This window comes from Sciurus vulgaris (assembly GCF_902686455.1).
Source record: "Sciurus vulgaris genome assembly, chromosome: 1".
Lineage (NCBI taxonomy): Eukaryota > Metazoa > Chordata > Mammalia > Rodentia > Sciuridae > Sciurus > Sciurus vulgaris.
In genome coordinates this window covers 10616388-10635848 of record NC_136461.1, presented here as the reverse complement: position 1 = coordinate 10635848, position 19461 = coordinate 10616388, and the positions used below count along the sequence as shown (strand labels likewise).

General features: G+C 56.0%; 1 protein-coding gene and 1 pseudogene across 2 annotated transcripts in view; one reads left to right on the top strand and one right to left on the bottom strand.

The window, feature by feature from the left end:
* The window catches only part of LOC306654597 (caspase-9-like), a 462751-nt pseudogene that overhangs the window by 32629 nt on the left and 410661 nt on the right, over window positions 1–19461 (top strand). The window lies entirely within an intron of this gene.
* On the bottom strand, window positions 9776–15200 carry CTRC (chymotrypsin C; the record flags this gene model as incomplete). The annotated part of the gene is made up of 8 exons (XM_079128385.1): window positions 9776–10313; window positions 10761–10913; window positions 11695–11840; window positions 12768–12904; window positions 13544–13669; window positions 14555–14652; window positions 14735–14826; window positions 15161–15200. The coding sequence occupies 8 exons, from the start codon at window positions 15198–15200 to the stop codon at window positions 10299–10301; spliced, it is 807 nt and encodes a 268-aa protein (XP_078984511.1). The 3' UTR covers window positions 9776–10298.

Here is a 19461-nt window from a genome sequence, read left to right as displayed (position 1 = left end):
TTGGACAAATCACAGAGGTGCTCTGGCCCACCTACAAAGCAGGTGTTATGGTTTAGAGTGAGGTGTCCCCCAAAAGCTCATGTGCGAGATGATCAAGAAAGCTGGGAGGTGAAATGACTGGGTTACGGGAGACTTAACCTAATCAGCATGTTAATCCCCTGAGAGGGATTTACCGGTAACTGTAGGCGGTGAGGTGTGGCTGGAGGAGGTGGGTCCTTGGGGTTGTGCCTTTGGTTAATATTTTGTTGCGGTGGGAACTCTCTCTCAGCTTCTTGGTGGCCATGTCCTGTCCTACTTTCTTCTACCACACTTTACTGCCACCATGTTCTGTCTCATCTTGGGCCCAGAGCAATGGAGCTGGCCATCTTTGGACTAAGACAGTAAGGCCCCCCAAAAGGAAACCCCAACTCTGTCCCATGGATTGACGGCAACCCCAATCAACCGCAGGAGGCGTCACTTGATGCAAACCGCAAGAGGTGTTTATTCCAGCGCGCTGGGACCCAACTCGTGACTCACGCAGAAGTCCAGGAGTCGAGTCCCTAGCAGAAAATCTTGCAGGTTTATAAAGGCAGAGACCACACATCGGGAGGGGTCGCACATGAAAGGGAAAAGGGGAACAAAGCTGCCGGGAAATTCCAAAGGGGGTCTGGGTTTGCTGATAACATACAACATGTTTCACAATGTTTTACAACAGGGCGTAGGTTCTGGTCAATAGTTTCTGGTCATCTTACTGTCTGAGCACTATCTGGCTCAATTTACTCTTTTACTCTCTGTTTGGGGCTGTTTCCTGGAAAAGCTTTAAGGGCTTTGTTCCCATTACTGGGAGGGAGACCTTAGGGAGTTGAGATAAAACAGACAGCTTAAAAAAATGTCCATTCTTTCAAGACCTCTGAAACGGAAAGCCCCCAAACAACCTTTTTCTCCTTAAGATTGCTCTTGTCAGGTCCTTTGGTCACAGCAGTATAAAAGCTGACTAAAACAGAAATTGGTACCTCGAAGTGGGGTTGTGGCTGTGACTCACCTGGCCACATGGTTTAGAAGCTTTTGGAGTTTTTTGGGAATTTGTGGGAGGAATTTTGAAAACTTTAGAGATGCAAGCTGGGAAAAATTTTAGATTGTTGTGAGCAGAGTGTAATGGGTGGGCCAGGGTGCCGAGAGGACTGTGCACAGTCCGTTCTGGGCTCCTGAGGTTCCAGAGGAGGAGGACTCCGCTGGAAATCGGAGTCGGCCATTCATGTCACGTACCCGCCAAGAAGTCGTCACAAGTTGTCAGTTTTGCCCACGTCCTGAGACTTTCTGTGAGACTGTATTTAAAGGGGATGAGCTAATTAACCTGGTGGAAGAAATTTCTAGGCAGCTCAGCATTCAGACAGTGGCATGGATATTGCTGGCAGCTTTTGGCCAAGTCTACTGTGATAACCAGGAGCAGAAAGCAAAGCATAAAGGTTCGAAAAATTTGCAATATGGCCAGAAAATTGCAAGTAAACCTGTGGGCTACGGAAGTTGTGTTTGGTGAAGACATTATCGCCACTAAAGAAACGCTAAATACTTGAACCTGAGACAATAGCAAAAGTGGTTGAGGGCATCTCAGGAATTGGCAAGACCACACCCATCTCAGGCTCAGGGGAATAAAAGTAAAACTTCCTTAGAGAAGAGAACAGCGGGGCATGCTGCCTGCCCAATGGGGCCTCGGAAGTCACCCAGGTACTCAGAGGCTGCTGCAGCCCTGGTCCGTGGAGGCTTGGCTACTGCTCAACCATGTGGTGCTGGTTCTGCAGGAATGCAGGATGCTGGAGTTGGGGGTCATGGAGGCTCCCACTGACATTTCAAGGGAAGGCCTGGGAGGCCTGGCAAAGTGCAGCAGGGTTGGATTCCCTGCAGGCAGCTCCTGAGAGGGTAATGACTGGAGGTGTGAGGGGGAAGCTGCAGCGCAGACCCCCGAGATTGAGAGGTGCCAGTGCTGAGGGATGTCAGCTGAGAAGAGCTACGGAATCAAGAGAGGCCACGTGGGCTGCAGCCAGCAAAGCCACAGGGCTGGAGCCACACAGCCCTTGGCAGAGGACGTCACCCTGCCACGTGCTCCAGATGCCTTTCGGTCTTGCTTTGGTCCCATCCCTTCTTTCTATGCCCCTATGTCACCCTTGTGGAATAGAAATGCCCACTCTGTGCCTTTATAGGTTGGGTATGTGTAACTTGCTTTGACTTTTGCAGGGGCTCACCCTGAGAGTTTGCTTGGGTCTCAGAGGAAATTCTGGACTTGGACTTTGGGGCAATCTTGGAATTGTGGAGACAGAAGGATTATGGAAAATACTGTTCCTATAAGAAAATGGAGGGACGGTGTGGCTTGGAAGGAGGGAGGAGAAAATTGGCCAAACATTAAACCTCTCCTGGAGCATTCTTTCCTGGTAATGGGCCCTGGGGGAAAGGGGTGGATACTGAATGCTGGGTCCTAACCTTGACCTTCCCCCATGGCAAATTAATCCTAAATGACAACAGGCAAGATTTGAGTACTCATTCCTCTGAGTCTAGTTTTGCCCTTGACAGTCAAACTGCCCCATACAGGGCTTCCAATGATGACATCATCCTCTTTGTACCCTATAAAACCAAAATCCCCTCTGTAACTGGCGGCCATTTTCCTATCCGGAAAATGGGTCCCAACAGCGCCCAAGTCTGAGAAGGAATAAAGGCTTCTCTGAATCCGTTGAGGTCTGCTTCCTGTCCTTTTGCACTTACAGAGATTATGGGGACTCTTGAAAATGGACTAAATATATTTTGCCTTGTGAGATGGGCATGAGCTTTTGGGGACCAGGGGCAGAATGTTATGGTTTAGATGTGAGGTGCCTGTTTTGGTCAGCTTTTTCACCACTGTGACTAAAAGGACCCGACCAGAACAATTATAGTGGAGTAAAAGTTTATTCGAGGGCTCATGGTTTCAGAGGTCTTAGTCCATAGAAGGCTGGCCCCATTCCTCGGGGCTCAAGGTGATGCAGGACATCATGGCGGGAGAGTGTGGCAGAGGGAAGCAGCCCAGATGATGATCGGAAAACAGAGAGAGACACACACACACACATCACTCGCCAGATACAAATATCTACCCCACAGCCAGGCCCCAATGAGCCACCTCCTCAGCCACACCCCACCTGCCTCCAGGTACCACTCAGTTAATCCCATCAGGGGTTAGTTCACTGATTAGGTTAAGGCTGAAACCCAATCATTTCTTCTCCAAACCTCCTTGCATCGCCTCACACATGGGCTTTTGGGGGACACCTCACATCCAAACCATAACAGTCCCTTAAAAGTTCATGTGTGAAACAATGCAAGAAAGCTTAGAGGTGAAATGGCTGGGTTATGAGGGCCTAACCCAATCAGGGTGTTAATCCACTGACAGGGACTAACTGGGTGGTAACTTGCAGGCGGGTAGGGTGTGGCTGAAGGAGGTGCTTCCCTGAGGACATGCTTCTTGGTGGCCCTGTCCTGACCTGCTTTCCTCTGCCGCACCCTCTTCTGTGATGTCCTGCCTCCCTTGAGCCCCAGGAACGGAGCTGGCTGTCTGGACAAAAAGCTCTGAAACCGTGAGCCCCCGAATAAACTTTTCCTCCTAAAATTGTTCTGTCAGGTCTTTTTGGTCACAGAAGTGAAAAAGTTGACTCAAACAACAGGGAAAGGAACGTTATGTCCTGTCTGTCTCACCACACTGCCATGAGGATTTGAAAGGGACACAAAGCAGCACCCACATGGGCGCAAGCCAACGAGTCACTCATTGGGCCCCAGTGGAAGTCGGGGAGTGGAGCTGATTTCAGGCACAGTTGGATTCAGGACTCTGATACGTCCCCAGGTCTCGGCTTCTCTCTGCTTTCGCTTCTGCTTTCTGCCGTGAACTCCACTCTCAGGTTCCAAGAAGTGGCCTGTGGCAGCACCGGCTTCTCCCTTCCCTTGGGACAAGATCACTGCAGACTCTCTGGCCCAGCCTTTCTGAACTGCCCCTCTGAATTTGGGGCCAGATGAGTTCTGGTTACGGGACTGTCCTGTGCATTGTAGGATGTTTGGCCTCGTCTCTGGCCCCACCCGCCCCATACCAGTACTATCACCCACTGCAGTTTGTGACAACCAGAACCGTTTCCACATATTGCCAAATATACCCTAGGGAGCAAAATCTTTCCCGAGTTCTTCCCATTTGGCTGCTGTAGCCCCACATCCCCTCATGGGAGTCAGTCTTCTGGTTGCTCCCGCCCCCCCCCCCCAGAGTCCTGCAAGCTCTCTGATTGGACCTGCCTCTGGTCACATGGTCAGATATGAGCCAATTGTTGTGGCGTGGAGGAGGATGCAGCGCGTTGATTGGCTAGCGCGGGAGCAATGCTCCACCCTGGGTCCTGGGCATCCAGGCACCGCCCAGACCCTGGGTGCAACCCCAAGCAAGGCTCCAGGCTTCTGGGCTGCGAGGAGAGAAAGCGGAGGCTGCGGAGGCGGTCAGCAAGGGGCCACTGCAGCCCAGTCCCTCTCTGGGGCCAGTTCTCCGTTACTACGTTGTTTGACAGTGTGGCAGTCTGTCAAGTTCTAAACTGGGCTGCGACCTTGGGGTCCAGCGGGCAGATGTGGAATTCTCATGGGTTTATGACTCATTCAGAATGAGTCTTCCAGGCCTCATAGCTCGGGCTCAGGGCGTGGGCTTAGACGGAGCTTCTGCGCAGTGACTGGACCTCGCTGTCACACCCGCGACGTGGCCGGGTGCACAGGAGCGGGGTGGGGATGCAGAGCTCTGGTCCCGACCTTTGCCTCAGCTTCTGCAGTTTATCACATTAACCTGGTGGCTCTGCTCCTCTCACATTAAGGGCTGAGAAGCTCTGTACCAGGACCCGGTTTGGTCCCTCTGTTCCTCAGTTTTTTTCACCTGTCAAATAGAAATACCAATACACGGATCCCTTACCCCTTACCGTGGTGGTTAGAATTAAACACCAGTTATTCGTCTAAAGCACTCATAGTAGTAAGTGTACAATAAATGTTCATTTGTTCATTCCTATTCTTATTTTATTACTTTTTTAGGTACTGGGGATCTCGCTGAGTTGCTTAGGGCCTCACTAAATTGCTGAGGCTGGCTTTGAACTGTCCATCCTCCTGCCTCAGCCTCCGGAGCTTCTGGGATTACAGGCATGCTCAGCCTAAATGTTCATTCCCGGTTCCTTAGTCATGCAAACCTCAGATATCAGAATAGCACACAATTCTTCAGACTTTTCCAAGAATCCCAGTAGATCAGGGGTGGGCAAACATTTAGTAGAAAGGGCCAGGCAGCACATATTTTAGATTTGTAGGCCACGTGGTCTCTGTTGCAACCAGTTTTGCTGTTCTAGTGCCAAGCGGCCATATAGGCATAGACGTGTTCCAATAAAACTTTATTTACAAAACAGGATTGCTTTGCAAGCTCTCTTTTGCAGCAACAACGATGATCTGGGGTCTAGCACACAGAAATCACAGCAGAAAAACATTTCAGAAGTCTCGTTCTTCATCTGAAAAGCTTAATTTGAATTTGGGGACTTCATAGTAGAGCTGGGTTTATTCCATTGTAAAGCCATGCTCTGCCTCCGTGTGGCCCCTCAGCCCGTTGCTACGGGACACTTTGTAGACACGTGTCTCAAGCTGACAAGAGTGAGCTTCTGGGACGGTCCCCAGGGACACGTTGGAGGCCCGAGTCCTGGTGGGAATGAGGCTCCCTCTCCCAAGGGTCAAAGGTGGAGGGAAGAGGTGAGGCCAGGGTCCAGGTGTGAGGCCAGCGGCAGCAAGGATCCCGTCCACTCACAGCAAGTTATTTCATTGTCCCCCAGAGGGAGGCAGGCAGGAGTCCCCTTTAAGATGAGGGAAGCCGGGTCAGAAAGGTAAGCGCCCTGGCCGCCGAGCTGCCCGTCCTGGTGGAGTTCAGAGCTCTGGCCCTGTGGGCGCCTTCTCCTCTGCCCTGCTGTCATGGATGCTCTGAGTTTGGGTCAGAGGTGACATGGGAGTGGCTGGTGGCCATGCTGGTCCTGCTCTGCCCTCTTATCCATGCCCTTTGCCACGCCCAGCACAGTGGGCTCCAGGGGTAAGTCAGAGAGACTGCGGCGTCCAGCTGCCCAGCCCCAGCGGGCCAGGCCGCCTCCCTGGCCCCCAGCTGGCCCCAACAGGGGCATGCCGCAGGGGGCTTGTGGTTTCACCCCACGGCACTGAGGCGGTGGCTGGAAGCTGTGGGTGAACATCTGGGAGCATTCTCCTCCCAGTCTCCACGTTTCTGGGCTCCCTGCCTGTGTCAGTGTCCCCCCAGCCTCCACTCCTGCCCTGTCACTAGAGGACTTGAGTGTGGGCAGCTGCACAGGCTCTGTATTTACACTCCCTGGGTCTAAATCCTGGTGCCCCACCACCAGCTGTGTGATCTGGGGCAAGGTTTTAAACCTCTCTGACCCTCAGTTTCCTCCTCTAGAAAGGGGGATAACCATCAGGTGGTGGTGAGCATTAAATGAGATTGGGCGGGTGAGGGCTCTGGGTGGTGCCCAGCACGGGTTTCCTAGTGCTGGGCACACACTAGTCAGAGTGACTGAAGTTGGACCCGCGGTGGCACTGCAGTGGACCTTTGGCTCCCGGCTCTCAGCACCCTGGCCAGACCCTCCTCTCAGGCAGGCGGTGGAGGCGGGGGGCTGGTCTCTGTTCCGTTTTCTTCCTTCCAACTGCCAGTTTCTGCCTCTTGGACAAAGTCCACGACTCCCCAGGGTCGCGGTGAGTCCTTCCTGAGCCTGCCCTCTCCTCACCCGGCAGGGTTCTCCGAAAGTCCCTTCCAACACTGGAGGGCGGCTGTGGCCTTAGGATCCTGCTGCTGCTGGGCGGAGTCACCAGGGTGCAGGGTTGAAACCACACCAGTTGATCACCTTCCAGTCCTGAAGCTCAGCAGGCCACACTTTATATCACTGGGCCAAAGTCAAGGTGTCCGCAGGGCTGTGCTCCATCTGGAGGTGGGAGGGGAGGCCCGGCCTCCTCCAGCATCTAGAGGCGATGGGCTGCTTGTTTGGGGCCCCTCCCTCCCTTTCTTTTCAAAGTCCGCAGCAAAGCATCTGTGTATCTCCCAGACTCCCACTTTCCTCCTTAGGTCTCTTCCTCCCCCTCTTCCTTCTTCTTTTGGTACTGGAGTTTGAACCAGAGGTGCTTTACTGCTGAACCACACCCCTAACCCCTTTTACTTTTTAAATTTGAGACAGGGTCTCACAAGTGGCTGAGGCTGGCCTCCAACTTGTAATCCTCCTGCCTCAGCCTCCCCAGTTGCTCAAATTACAGGTGTGCACCCCTGCGATCAGCTCACTCTCCTTCTCTGACCCTGACCTTCCTGTCTTCTGGACCCTGGGCCCAGTCAGATAATGCAGGATAATCACTCATTCTCAAGATATTTGGTCATATCTGAAAAATTCCTTGCCATGTAAGGTCATGTGCAAGGGCATTGATTCTTGGGTGCAAAAGTGAATTTTGTCTCCAAATCTGACAATTTCACACTCTGGTTAAATGAACAGGACTGTGGCTCACGTTTCACTATGGATGAGCTAATAAATGGTAGTTTTGATCATTCAATCACATTCCCAAGTTTATATAGATGTGGGGCTGCGGCTTCTCAACACTCCAGTTTGCACCACTTAGATAATTACTGAATCTCTCCCTTTCTCCTTTCTGTGACTGCTTCTGTCCAGGCCCTTTGTTTTCCTTTAGATCATTGCAGCAGCCTCCTAACTTGGCCTCCATGCCTCCACTTTCTCCTCTCTTGCCTGCTCCAATCCACCCTCCACATGGTCGTCAGAGGAACACTCTGCTGTGTACACGGGACCTCAGCCTTCACCTCTCTCTCTCTCTTTTGGTGCTGGGGATTGAACCCAGGAGCTTTACCACTGAGTTCCACCATCCCCAGTCCTTTTTATTTTTATTTTTTATTTTTTTGGTCCTGGTATTGAACACCCAGGGGCACTTCACCACTGAGCCACATCCCAACTTTTTCTTCCCCCAAGGGATCTTTATTTTATTTATTTATGTGTGGCGCTAAGAATCAAACCCAGTGCCTCACACATGCTAGGCAACCGCTCTACCACTGAGTGACAACCCCAGCTCCCCAGCCTTTCTTTTATTTTTTATTTTGAGACAGGGTCTCACTAAATTGTTGAGGCTGGCCTTGAACTTGTGATCCTCCTGCCTCAGCCTCCTGGGGTTACAGGCACGCACCTTTGTGCCTGGCTCAGCCCTCCTTCTCCATCTAAAACCCCTCCAGGGCTCCTGTTGCCCTCTGAATAGTCCCAACACCTCTTATGTTCTGTCAAGACCAGCTGCTGGAGTTCCTTTCCATGCAGAACCTGTGACTTTACTCCAGTTGTTCCCTCAGCCAGGAAAGTGACCCCTTTTATTTTCCCTCTGGCATGAATCAGGAGTGTGCTGAGCTGCAAGTAACTGAACATCTACTATAGTGGTGAAAGCAAATGCAGGTTTATTTTCTTCATGTAGCAAGACATTTAGGAGAGAAGGCTTGCTGGCCTTGGATCTGTAACGTGGCGTGGTCTGAGCTGGTGTCTCTGCAGTTCTGTCGGCCACAAGGAAGCTGCCTCAGCTGTGGCCAGCACGACCATATTCAGGACAGGAAGAAGGGGAAGGCATAACATCAGCGGTATCAGGTCCCTCTTAGCAGGAACCATTTGCTTTGCTAGCAGACGTCTCCTTACGCTGCAGGACAGAGCCATGTGGTAGTTAGGTGCATGGGCTTTGGAGCCAAATTACTGAAGTTTGGACCCCGGCTCCAGCACTTTCTAGTTAAGTCACCCTGGGAAGTCACCAGCTCTCTCTGACCTCAGTTTTCTGATGTGTAAAATGGGAAATGGTGTTCCTAACCACCTACCTCACAGGGTTGTTTTGGGGGCATTGGGATAGGTGTAAAACCTACAGAAGTCAGCCTAACACACACTAAGTGCTCACCGGCATAAGAGGTTAATACCCTAGGTCAGAGCCGGGCACGTCAATCTTTAGGATTTATAATCTCCAACCCAGAGACAGACATGAGAGAAGGTGGCTGGGAATGCAGTCTGGGTCATGCGATCAGCAGTACCTTCTGTCCACAGGTATCTTCTAATTAAGTTTTAAGACTCAGCTGGGGCGTCACCGCCTCCAGGAAGCCATCCCCGACTCCCCTGCCAGCTGACCCTGGCTCCAGCGTCTCCTGGGTCTTGTTCTGTGTTCGCATGTGCACCCGTTCGGCCACCCGTTCACTGGTCTGTCTCCTGCACCGCAGGGATGTTGTCCAAATCACCCTTGGATCCCAGGACCAAGTGGGTCCCCAGCTCTGGTGGAATCCATTCCTTACTGAGTAAACAGTCTTTCCTGAGAATCTGCTTGGCATCAGGAGGGTGTGGGAGCCAGGCCCTGCGCCCCACCGAGGCGGGACAGTTCTGGATGGAGCAGAGCAGCTGCAGCCACAGGCTCTCCAGTGAGGCCAGAGTCTGGGGCCAGGGCACCTCGGCAGACCAGTACATTCCCAGGAACACTCCCGGTTTTAAGCCCCGCTGGCCAGAGGAGGGTGCCTGCCTCGGCTGTCCCTCCCTGGACACTGGATTGCTTCCACCGGCCACAGGAGGGCTCCTCACCCCAGCTCCTCAGGCTGTGTATTCCCGGGACCCCGCCCAGTCCTCCTCTCTGGGCCTCAGTTTCCCTCCCTGACTCACATAGTGAGAGCTTCTCCTGGGCTCCCCGCAGATCTCTTCCTGTACCCCCTCCATGTCCGGGCTCACCAAACGCCTCTCCACGTGGAGAGCACCCCAAACTCAGCGTGGAGCTGGTGCTGGGGGACCTGTGGGGAGCTCCCTCCCGAGGGGCCGGTGCCCCTCCCTCGGCTGGTGCCTCCTCTGGGACCTGGCTTCTCTGGGCTGGGGAGGCTGCTCTTGGGGACATCCCACAGTCCACCTGCAGCTGAGGCCCTGGAGGCCCCTCCAGGCTCACTCTGGAGGCAGGACCAGAGAAGCCATGGGCTATCAGAGCCAGGCTGGTTCACAGCGTGAGTCCGAGGGGACAAGTGTTCCAGGTGTCCTGATCCGGGGCCCAGGTGGCCCAGGACTCCCCTTCCCCCACGAACACCCCCAGAGTTCCCTCCAAGGCCTTGCCAGCCTGGCTGAGGGTTTTTGTCTGTGGACCCCAGTGTAGAGAGGGGCAGCCCCTGGGGAGCTGGCGAGCCAGTAGGGGAGGCGCAAATCAAGGGTCCAGGCGGCTTCGAGGGAAGGAGGTTTATTGCTGCTGTGGGATTGGCTGCCGTGGCTCCTGGGGACGAATCACAGCTGCATTTTCTGGAGGAGCAGAGGACAGTGTGAGAGACTCTGGGACCTGCCACCTTCAAGGGCAGCACCAAGCTCTGCTGGTGCGGTCGGCCTGGGGAGGGGGCGTGCATGGCACAGCAGGCAGGCCCCGCCCCAGACAAGCCAGCCTGGTCTCCGTCCGGCCTGGGCTTTGACCTGAGCCCCGCTGGGCACTTGGGCCCCCACCCGCAAGGTGAAGGGCCACCCCTGCCCCCCGGGGCCCTGCACTCAAGGGGCTCAGCTCCCTCTTGGGGGGAAGGCGCGTCCTGGGCGGGGCCCTAAGTGTGCGCGGAAGCCGGGGGGGTGGACGGAGTTCAGGACTGTCCTTCACAGAGCCCAGCTCAAGGTCAGCGCGGTCGCGCGCAGCCCGCGCGTCTCCAATGAGAGTGCGGGGCGGGGAGTGGGCGTGGCCGAGCCCGGGCCGGGGGCGGGGCGCACCTGGTGGATCCAGTCGATGTAGGCGGACACGCGGGTGAAGACCGTGGGCTTCTTGCGCGTGTTGCAGCTCTGGCCCGAGCCGAAGCTGACGATGCCGTGCACCTCCCAGGCGCCGTTCTCCGCCTGGCAGTTCAGCGGGCCGCCGGAGTCCCCCTGCATGAGACCCGGCAGGCATCAGTCCCCAGGCCTCCCTCAGGGACCGGCTGGGAGCCAGCCGTGGGCAGCGGTGGGCACGTGGTCTGGGCTGTCAGCCTCAGGACCCACTGTGGGCGTCAGCCTGCTCCTGCTGAGGGAGGCACAGACTGTGGAGTTGGGGCTGCCTGGACTCGATATGGGAGTCCTGGGGTATCAGACTAGCTCTTGGTGTGCTGTGTGATCTTGGGATGATGGCAGCCCTCTCTGTGCCCTGGTTTCCCTGATTGTTCAGGTCTGCACGTGGAAGCCTCTGTGAGCTGCCCAGAGAACAGCGGGGTCTGGGGGCTGCGTTGGAGCCGGGGGAGGACAGGAAGGTGGCAGTGGGGAGAGGGCCGTGGGTTTGGAGGCGGGACAGTCCCTAATTATCTTGGCCGTTGTGTGGTTCTGGCCAGACTCCCTGACACACGAGCCTGCCTGGACCACGCAGCTGCTGGAGGCAGGCCCTGCGCGGAGACCTCGGTGAAGCTGTTCTGTGGCCGTCTGACTCTTTTAGGCCCCCGGGGACCCTGGGAAGTGTTTGCTACAGCCCTTTCTGTGAACGGGAAGACTGAGGTGCAGAGAGGGTCATCAGCCTGCCCAGGGCCACGGAGCTAGTACGGAGTGGCACAGGGACTTGAGTACTCAGCTCTCTCAGGTGACAGGTTTCCCCTAAGCCCACCCCCGAGGGACGTGCTCCGCCCGCTCCGGGGCTCCATCACGTGGCCGCCTGCGGTGGGCCGGTGCGGGTCCCGCCACTCACGTTGCAGGCGGAGGTGACGCCGTCGCCCCCGGCGCAGACCATGTTTCTCGTCACCATGTAGCTCCACCAGTCCCATCTGGAGCACGTGGCGTGGCTGACCACCGGCTGCAGGCCCTGCTGCAGCTGGTCAGCGATGGGGCCATTGGCTGGGAGGGAGGGAGCGGGCGGTGAGCGGAGAGCAGGCAGTCGTCCCTGCGGGGTCCCCGGGTCCCCGCCCAGGCCTGCGGGGTCCAGCGGCCCACAGCCTGCAACTGAGTCCGTGGGAACCGCGCATGCGCCCTTCGCGACCCTGGGGGGGGGGTGGTCAAGGATCCGCCGGAGGGCGGGGAAGGAGGAGGCAGCGTGCACTGTGGCCTGCCTTTTTTTTTTTTTTTTTTTTAATTAATGAAAATACTTTTTTTGGTCCTGAGGATGAAACCCCGTGTGCTCTACCCCTGAGCTGTAGCTCCAGCCCTTTCTGTTTTTAATTGGCAGACAGGGACTCGCTAAGTTGTTGGGGCTGGCCTCGAACTTGCGATCATCCCGCCTCAGCCGCCTGAGTCGCTGGGATGAGGCTGCCACTGTGCCCGGCTTGAGTTGCCTTTACTTGGGGTTCTGGGGGTTTAATCGTCAGTCATTCCCCGTAGATCTGACGTTGGGGTGAGATGGTAAGGGATCCTTCTTGCCCCCAAGATGTCCTAAGTACTGTTCTGAGTCCGTTTCCCATGGTTCCATTTATTGGCATTTAACCTTCTAATGCAGCTGGGATCTGTTCGGGCATATGGAACACCATCAGATCTAATCCCCACCCCCACGGGGCTGATTTTAGCTTATTTACGTGGCACTCACAACATGCCAAGCCCTGCGGTAAGCACTTGGCAAATGCTGATCTATTTAATCCTTACGACACCCATTGCATGCCCTCGCTAACATCTGTCACATAGTATGTGCTTAATAAACATTAGCTGTTATTATTGCAAAGCTCAGAAAGAAGTGAAAATGTTTAGGCAGAAAGGAAGAGCGGTGGGCAAGCGGGGGTGGCTTGCTGCTTCCTCCAGGAAGGCTCCGGGGCTTTCCCCAGGGACGGTACTCACTCCAGAGGAGACCCCAGCCAGTGACAAAGCAGGGGTAGTCCTGAGACAGCACGGAGCCCTCCTCTGGCAGGCAGGCCACCTGGATGGTGTCACTCAGCTCCACGGGCTCTGCCAGTTTGATGAGGGCAATGTCATTGCTGGAATCCAGAGCAGAGGAGATGAGTGGGCAGAGAGGCCCTGACTTCTCCAGCCAGTGCTACAAGACTGGCTGTGAGCTGTGGTCAGGACAAGGTGACCAGAGATCCCGTGAAAGGCTGAGCAGAAGAGACAGGGAAGCAGATGGCTTCTGAACCATCATGGGTTACGTACCCATAGCAAATGAAGTTGAAAACCTCAACAATAAAAGAGGGATGTTTATGATGATCAAAGACGACATTTTAAATATCTGCGGTTGCCAGAGTGGAAACTGGCGGCCCCAGACAGGCCTGCTTGATTCCTAGTTTGACCATGTGCCATGCTGTGCACCCTGGGGCGGATTCCTTAACCTCTCTGAGCCTTGGTTCCTTGTCCAGGGCTGTTGGGAGTTTAACTGAGAGATGGCATCTAGCAGGCCTGCTGCAGTGCACTTGGTAAAGGAGGGCCAGGGGAGATGCTGTGGGGACCTGGGGGTCTTCCTTCCTTGAGCTCCTTCCCAGGGGTCCTTAGCTAAGGACGGGGATGGGAGGGGCCCTTCCTCTGCTTAGCATTTTGCCTCTTGGAGAACAGCATCCCCAGCTGTGTGGGGCGAGGACAGGGTCACCGGGAGCCGCGTGCTGCCCCGGGCAGCAGACACTCACCGCACCAGGAAGGAGTTCCACTTCTCGTGGACGTAGATGGTGTCCACGCCCACGAACACGGAGCCCGCCTCGTCCCCCACTGTCAGATCGTTCTTCCCCAGGGCCACGCGATAGGTCAGGGTGTTGCTGGGCGGGTGAAGGAGCCCGGTCAAGGTGGCCTCCGGCCCCTGGCCCCCCGGGGCCGAGTCACAGATCACTGCCCGGCTCGTGGGGGAGGGGCCAGAGCCGTGGACCCCAGGGACTGGGGCTCGAGTTGTGGTCTTGCCACGCCATTCGCCAGGCCTGGACCACAGCGGCCTCCTCTGTGAGGCAGGGAGACCGGAGCTCGCCTCCAGGGCTGCCGTGGAATAAATGACCCCAAGCTGCCGCTGCCTCTTGCCACCTGCTGGCCAGCAGCCTTCTACCCTGGCCTCCCTCCCACCTGTTCTTGACTCAGCTGCGAGAGTCTCTGGACGCCAGTGCTGGAAGCCCTTCCCGTAGCTCCATCTCACTCGGGGTCCAAGCCCAAGTTCGCACACATTCCTGCCTGACCTGCGCTGGCTTCCTCTCCAGCTGCCCTTCCTCCCTGGCCACTCACGTTTGGCTCCTGCTGTGTGGGTGTCCTTGTCATTTCTCAAACACACACACAGGCCCCTTCCTCCTGGCCCCCATGTTGGCTGTTCCCTCCATCCGACACACCCTTCCCCAGGCAGCTGATTTCCACCCCACTTCCTTCGTTTCTTTGCTCCAATGTCCCCTAGAACCTCAGACTTTTTATCCTCTTCTGGCCTCTTCTGCTACATTAGGTGTTTCCTTGTCCGTCTGGCTCTCCCATTAGAATATAAGCAGACGCCATCTTCCCTGCAGTTTCTCGGCACATAGCAAGTGCACAAGAAATGTTTGTTGATCGAATAAATGAACTCAGAGGATGTGAGTCATCTACTGAGCCCAGTGCCTGGAGTGTGCAGGAGGTGTTCAGTAAAAGCAGTTTCGCCAGGCCCCCCAGGCAATGGTGGCTGTCACCCCGCTCACCTGATGCAGTGAGCAGCTGTGAGGACAAAGTTGCTGGCGATCAAGGTGCCACCGCACGTGTGTCTCCAGGTGTCATCCCTGAGGTACTGGAGAGAGATCTGCAGGAGGGCGCAGGAGGGCCACCGTCAGCCCCCAGGCCCCGGGGACCTCCGCCCGACCTCCCCGCTGCAGCACACTCACCTGCCAGGGCCAGCTGTGGGGCACGGCGTTCTCCCCTCCCACCACCCTGGCCGATAGGTTGGGCGAGAAGCTGGGGACACCGCAGCTGGAGGCTGGGAGGAGCAGGAGGGAGGAGGGGTGAGTGGGGCCGCAGGGGAGAGAGCGCCTCAGGCGGGCGGGAGGGAAGCCTCCTTGTTCTCTGGGCCTCCACACCTCATCTCTGATCCTCACCCAGGGGAGGCAGCTTCTCAGCCCCGTCCTGCCCAGGTGGCAACAGGGTGGCCGAGCAGGAGGTGGCTGGTCCGGCCCTTGCTCAGTTGCCGGCCCACTCTGGACCCCAGAGTGACTTCTCTGGGGGACGGAGGGCTCCCGTTCCTGTCCTTATCCCCAGGAGGCCAGTCTGAGCTCACTGCGGGCAGGCTGCAGCTATCCCCGTCCCCAGCTTACCGTGGGCCAGGAGCGCAGCGAGGACCGTGATACCCAGCATGGTGGGTGCTCGGGCGGTCTGGCCCTGGAGCAGGCAGGGCACTTATAGGCAGGGCGGGGGCGCACCCCCCTGGTCAAGGCCGAGCCACCCCTTGGAGGGAAGCCTGTTCCCTGAAGGCGCTTTCCCTGACCTTGGGTGGTTATTGTTTAATTTGGGCAGGAGATGGGGCTGGCTTTGGAAGCAGGGATTTTTCCAAAGAATTTTCTAAATATCCTAAGACACTGTAAATGCTGAGGTACAGGGTTTTTTTATTTTTTGGGGGGTGGGGGGACCAGGACCTCCTGCTGTTCCCGCACGTTCTCTCTGCCTCATTCCTTTTAGTTATAATTTATCAATCACCTACTATGTGCCGGGTCATGCTTCACACTTCTCGCAGTATCTCATTTAATTCTTCCAACCACCCAAGGCTGGGGCAGGCACCTGGCAGGCGCTTGGTTGGCCAGGTTCTTCCCTGGAGCCACTAGAGGTGGCCCTCTCAGTCTGCCTGTCTCTAAAATGGGCGGCTAGGACCAGATGGAGGTGGTCTCCTTTTAGCCCCAAGGTTTTGTGACTTGAATGTCAAGGTTGGTGGCAGATCTCAATTTCTGGCACCTGGTGTGGGTTGAGAAGACTCTGTGCTCAGAGATTCTTTTTATTTTAAAGTTTTTTTTTTTTTTTTAATTGTGGAAGGATTCAAGACCTTGATTTATTCGTTTTTAAAGCATCTTTTTAGTGGTAGATGACACAATACCTTATCTATTTATTGATTTTAAAGTGGGGCTGAGGATGGAACACAGGGCCTCCCACGTGCCAGGCGAGCGCCCTGCCCGGAGCCGCACCCTGCCCCAGCCCTCCCTCGGAAATTCCACCCCGAGCCCCCTGCAGTGTGGGGACCCCCCACCCCTGCCCCCAGCTTGTTTTTATCCTTTTGCTGCCAGGCCTGACCGCAGCCCGCTGGGCAGATTCTGCACACGCTTCTGCTCACCCGAGAGGGGGACCCCGGAGCAGCCCCAGTTCTGCCTGGAGTTGTCCTCGAGTTAGGCTGGCTGGCCCCCCGTGACCCCCTCTGACACAAAGGTCCAGAACCCTGAGCCTGCGGCTGTGCGCCGTCCGGGGCGAAGGACTCTCCCTCGCACATCTTCCTGCTGTTTAGGTTCTTTTGGAAACAATCGTACTTTACTTTGTTAAAATGAAGATCAGTAAGTTTGGTTAAAAAAAGAGGCACAGAGACAGGAAGTGTGAGTGGGGGTGCGGGCTGTCTCCCTGGAGTCTCCGGCTAGGGTGGGCTTTCGGTTCCACTTGAGAGGCTGGTCCTGATGGAGGGGACAATGGATACTGCCCAGGCCACCCTTGTCCCAGAGCTGTTGGCTGCCAAGCCCTGAAAAAGTTCTCCCTGGTCTGGGACTGGCACAGTGAGCAGAGTCGTGTACTGAACCAGGCGACCTGCGTTTGGACTTGGCAGGGTCTGCAGGCAGGACGGGACATCTGCTTCCTGGCTCAGTCAGGGCGGACCCCAGGTCCTGGGCCACCTCTTTGGGCCTGTTTCCTCCAGGTCTGTGGAGTTGTAAGGCCCCCAAAAAAGGAAACCCCAACTCTGTCCCATGGATGGACGGCAACCCCAATCAACCGCAGGAGGCGTCACTTGATGCAAACCGCAAGAGGTGTTTATTCCAGCGCGCTGGGACCCAACTCCAGGAGTCGAGTCCCGAGCAGAAAATCTTGTAGGTTTATAAAGGCAGAAACCACACATCGGGAGGGGTCGCACATGAAAGGGGGAAAAGGGGGAACAAAGCTGCCGGGAAATTTCAAAGGGGGTCTGGGTTTGCTGACAACATGTTTCACAATGTTTTACAACAGGCTGTAGATTCTGGTCAATAGTTTCTGGTAATCCTACTGTTTGAGCACTATCTGGCTATCAGGCTCCATTTACTCTTTTACTCTCTGTTTGGGGCTGTTTCCTGGAACAGCTTTAAGGGCTTTGTTCCCATTACTGGGAGGGAAACCTTAGGGAGTTGACATAAAACAGACAGCTTAAAAAAATGTCCATTCTTTCAGAGTCGCTTGGGGTGACGAGTAGCTGACATCTAGGTGCGGGAACTTGCCGATCTCTGTTCAGAGAGGCAGCGATCTCTTAGCCACGCGCGCGTGCCCAGACGTGTGAGCATACAGGGACAGGCGTGCACACTCACACTCTGTAGCCACAGACACTCAGACCAGTTCACACGTACGGTGTCGGGTGTAGACACACACACGGAGCCACGCTTCCAACGGGGACGGCGTAGATGCCGTACGTGGGGTCAGAGGTGCCACACGTGACTGAATGTGATTGGAGAAACTGACTTTCTCCGGGGGGTGCTGGCTGCTCTCCAAGGTGTGGACAGTGTCAGCACCTTGATGGCTTGATGGCTTCTCTCCCCGGTGGGCCCTTTACGTAAGGCAACACCAAATACAGTCCTGGAGAAACCTGAGGTGGCCTGCATCGGCTTCAGATGCTGAAGTCAGGCTGGCGAGTGCTGGGTTTAGGGGTGAGCTGTGCCCACAAAAGAAGGAAAACCCAGCACCATGATTTCCTGGCGGTGCCACCTTGTACCTCTGACTCAACCTCTCTGTGCTTTCACTCCTTCATGTACAGCGTGGGGGTGAAAACGGGCCTGCCTCTGAGGGCTGTTTCTAGGAGGGCCATATGGTAGGTACTATATGAGCGTTTGCCATTATTGTGACTGTTGTCCTCTGGTCCTCCTCTGGTCATCTGATCTCTCATCTGGTCCTGTTGGGATTCAGCTGAGTCTGGGGTGCCAACGAGCCCCTTTCTCCGGCAAAACACGTCGCAGATTGCTTTATGACTCATGAGTCTAAAAGTGAGCGTAACTCAACTTGGATCAGATTCACTTTTTCCGACTGATTTTAAAGAAATAGGAACAGCCTCGTGGCCCCGAAAGGTACCAGGACTCCAGGTGCTGTGCTCCCTGTACATGCTGGGGACATGCGGGTCCTTGCCACAGCATCTGCTCGCGGAGGTTCTCTGTGCCGGGGCAGCTGGGCGGTTTGGGGGCGTGTTCTGTGGGTGGCTTTGCCACCTGCTCTGGTCCCAGAGATGCCTTCCCCACGCCCTGGCAGCCAGGACAGAGCCCTTCTTGCCTGGAGCGACTGGGCGGAGGTGGGGCTGCCTCTGGGCAGGTGGCTGGCTGGTGCTAATCCTGCCTGCAGGACCCCGTCATCCCAGTGGCTCAAACTGTGACGCCAGTTTAACTGGCCTGAGTTTTCTGGCCCTGACAACGAAAACTGAGCAAGCAGCTCCTGGGGGCTGGTGGTACCTTCAGGGGTAGCCCTGGGGTGGGCGTCCTGGGATGGAGCGTGGGGCGCGGAGCTGGATCAGTGTGCGTGTGTGAGAGGTGGTTACTGTGAGGCGCTGTCAGGCTGTATGTGCAGAAACCATGAATAAAGTCACTCATTCTTCCCACGTGTCCTAAATGCATAGCCCTGGGGGAGCTCCCCGGCAGCCAGGGTGATAAGTGTTCCTTGGAGATGGGGGCCGTGGTGGGAGGTCTGGGTGGTGTGAGACTGGTTCCGGGTGGGAGTACAGGTCAGAAGGCTCCTTCTCTACAAAGCCCAAGTCCAAAATGAATTTGAGGACTGGAGGGAGTGAGGATACTGGGGTCCCACCCCCACCCTGTCCAGCTGGCATTTCCAGGGCCTGGAGTTCCCAAGCGGCCAGGGCCAATCTGTGCTGGAAAAATAACTATGGGTGACGTGGTGGGGACAGGCGGAGGGGGTGGCAGTCCTGCCCAGGTGATGCCCTGGGGAAGCAGTGCCAGGCTGGGCGGAAGTACTGGGGTGAGAGCTTGGGAAAGAGCAGGTGCCACTGACGGGTCCCCAGTCTTGCAGCTGCCAGGACGGGCTCTCCCCACAGCTGTGGACTCTCAGTGAGACCCACGAAGGTGGAAGGTTGAGGGGCTGGCAGGTCCCCTCAAAGCCAGGTGGGAGTGCTGGATTTCAGAGAGATTCCGGGGGCCCAGAGGGGTGCGATTTCAGGAGGGAGATACAGTCTCAGTGGGGCTGAGTCCATGAGGGGTTCGGTCTGGGCTGGCACTGGGGCCTTGTGCAGCCTGAGGCTGGGCCCCGGTCGCCTTTTGGTGGAGGGCCCTGGCACGGGACAGCTGACCCGTCTCAGATTCCCAGGGCTGGAGGCCAACGGCATCACCAGAGCAGCTGGGCTCCGGCTCTGGGGCATGAATTTAAGCTCTTCCTCTTCAGGATCCTTTACTTCACCTTCCTGAGACCC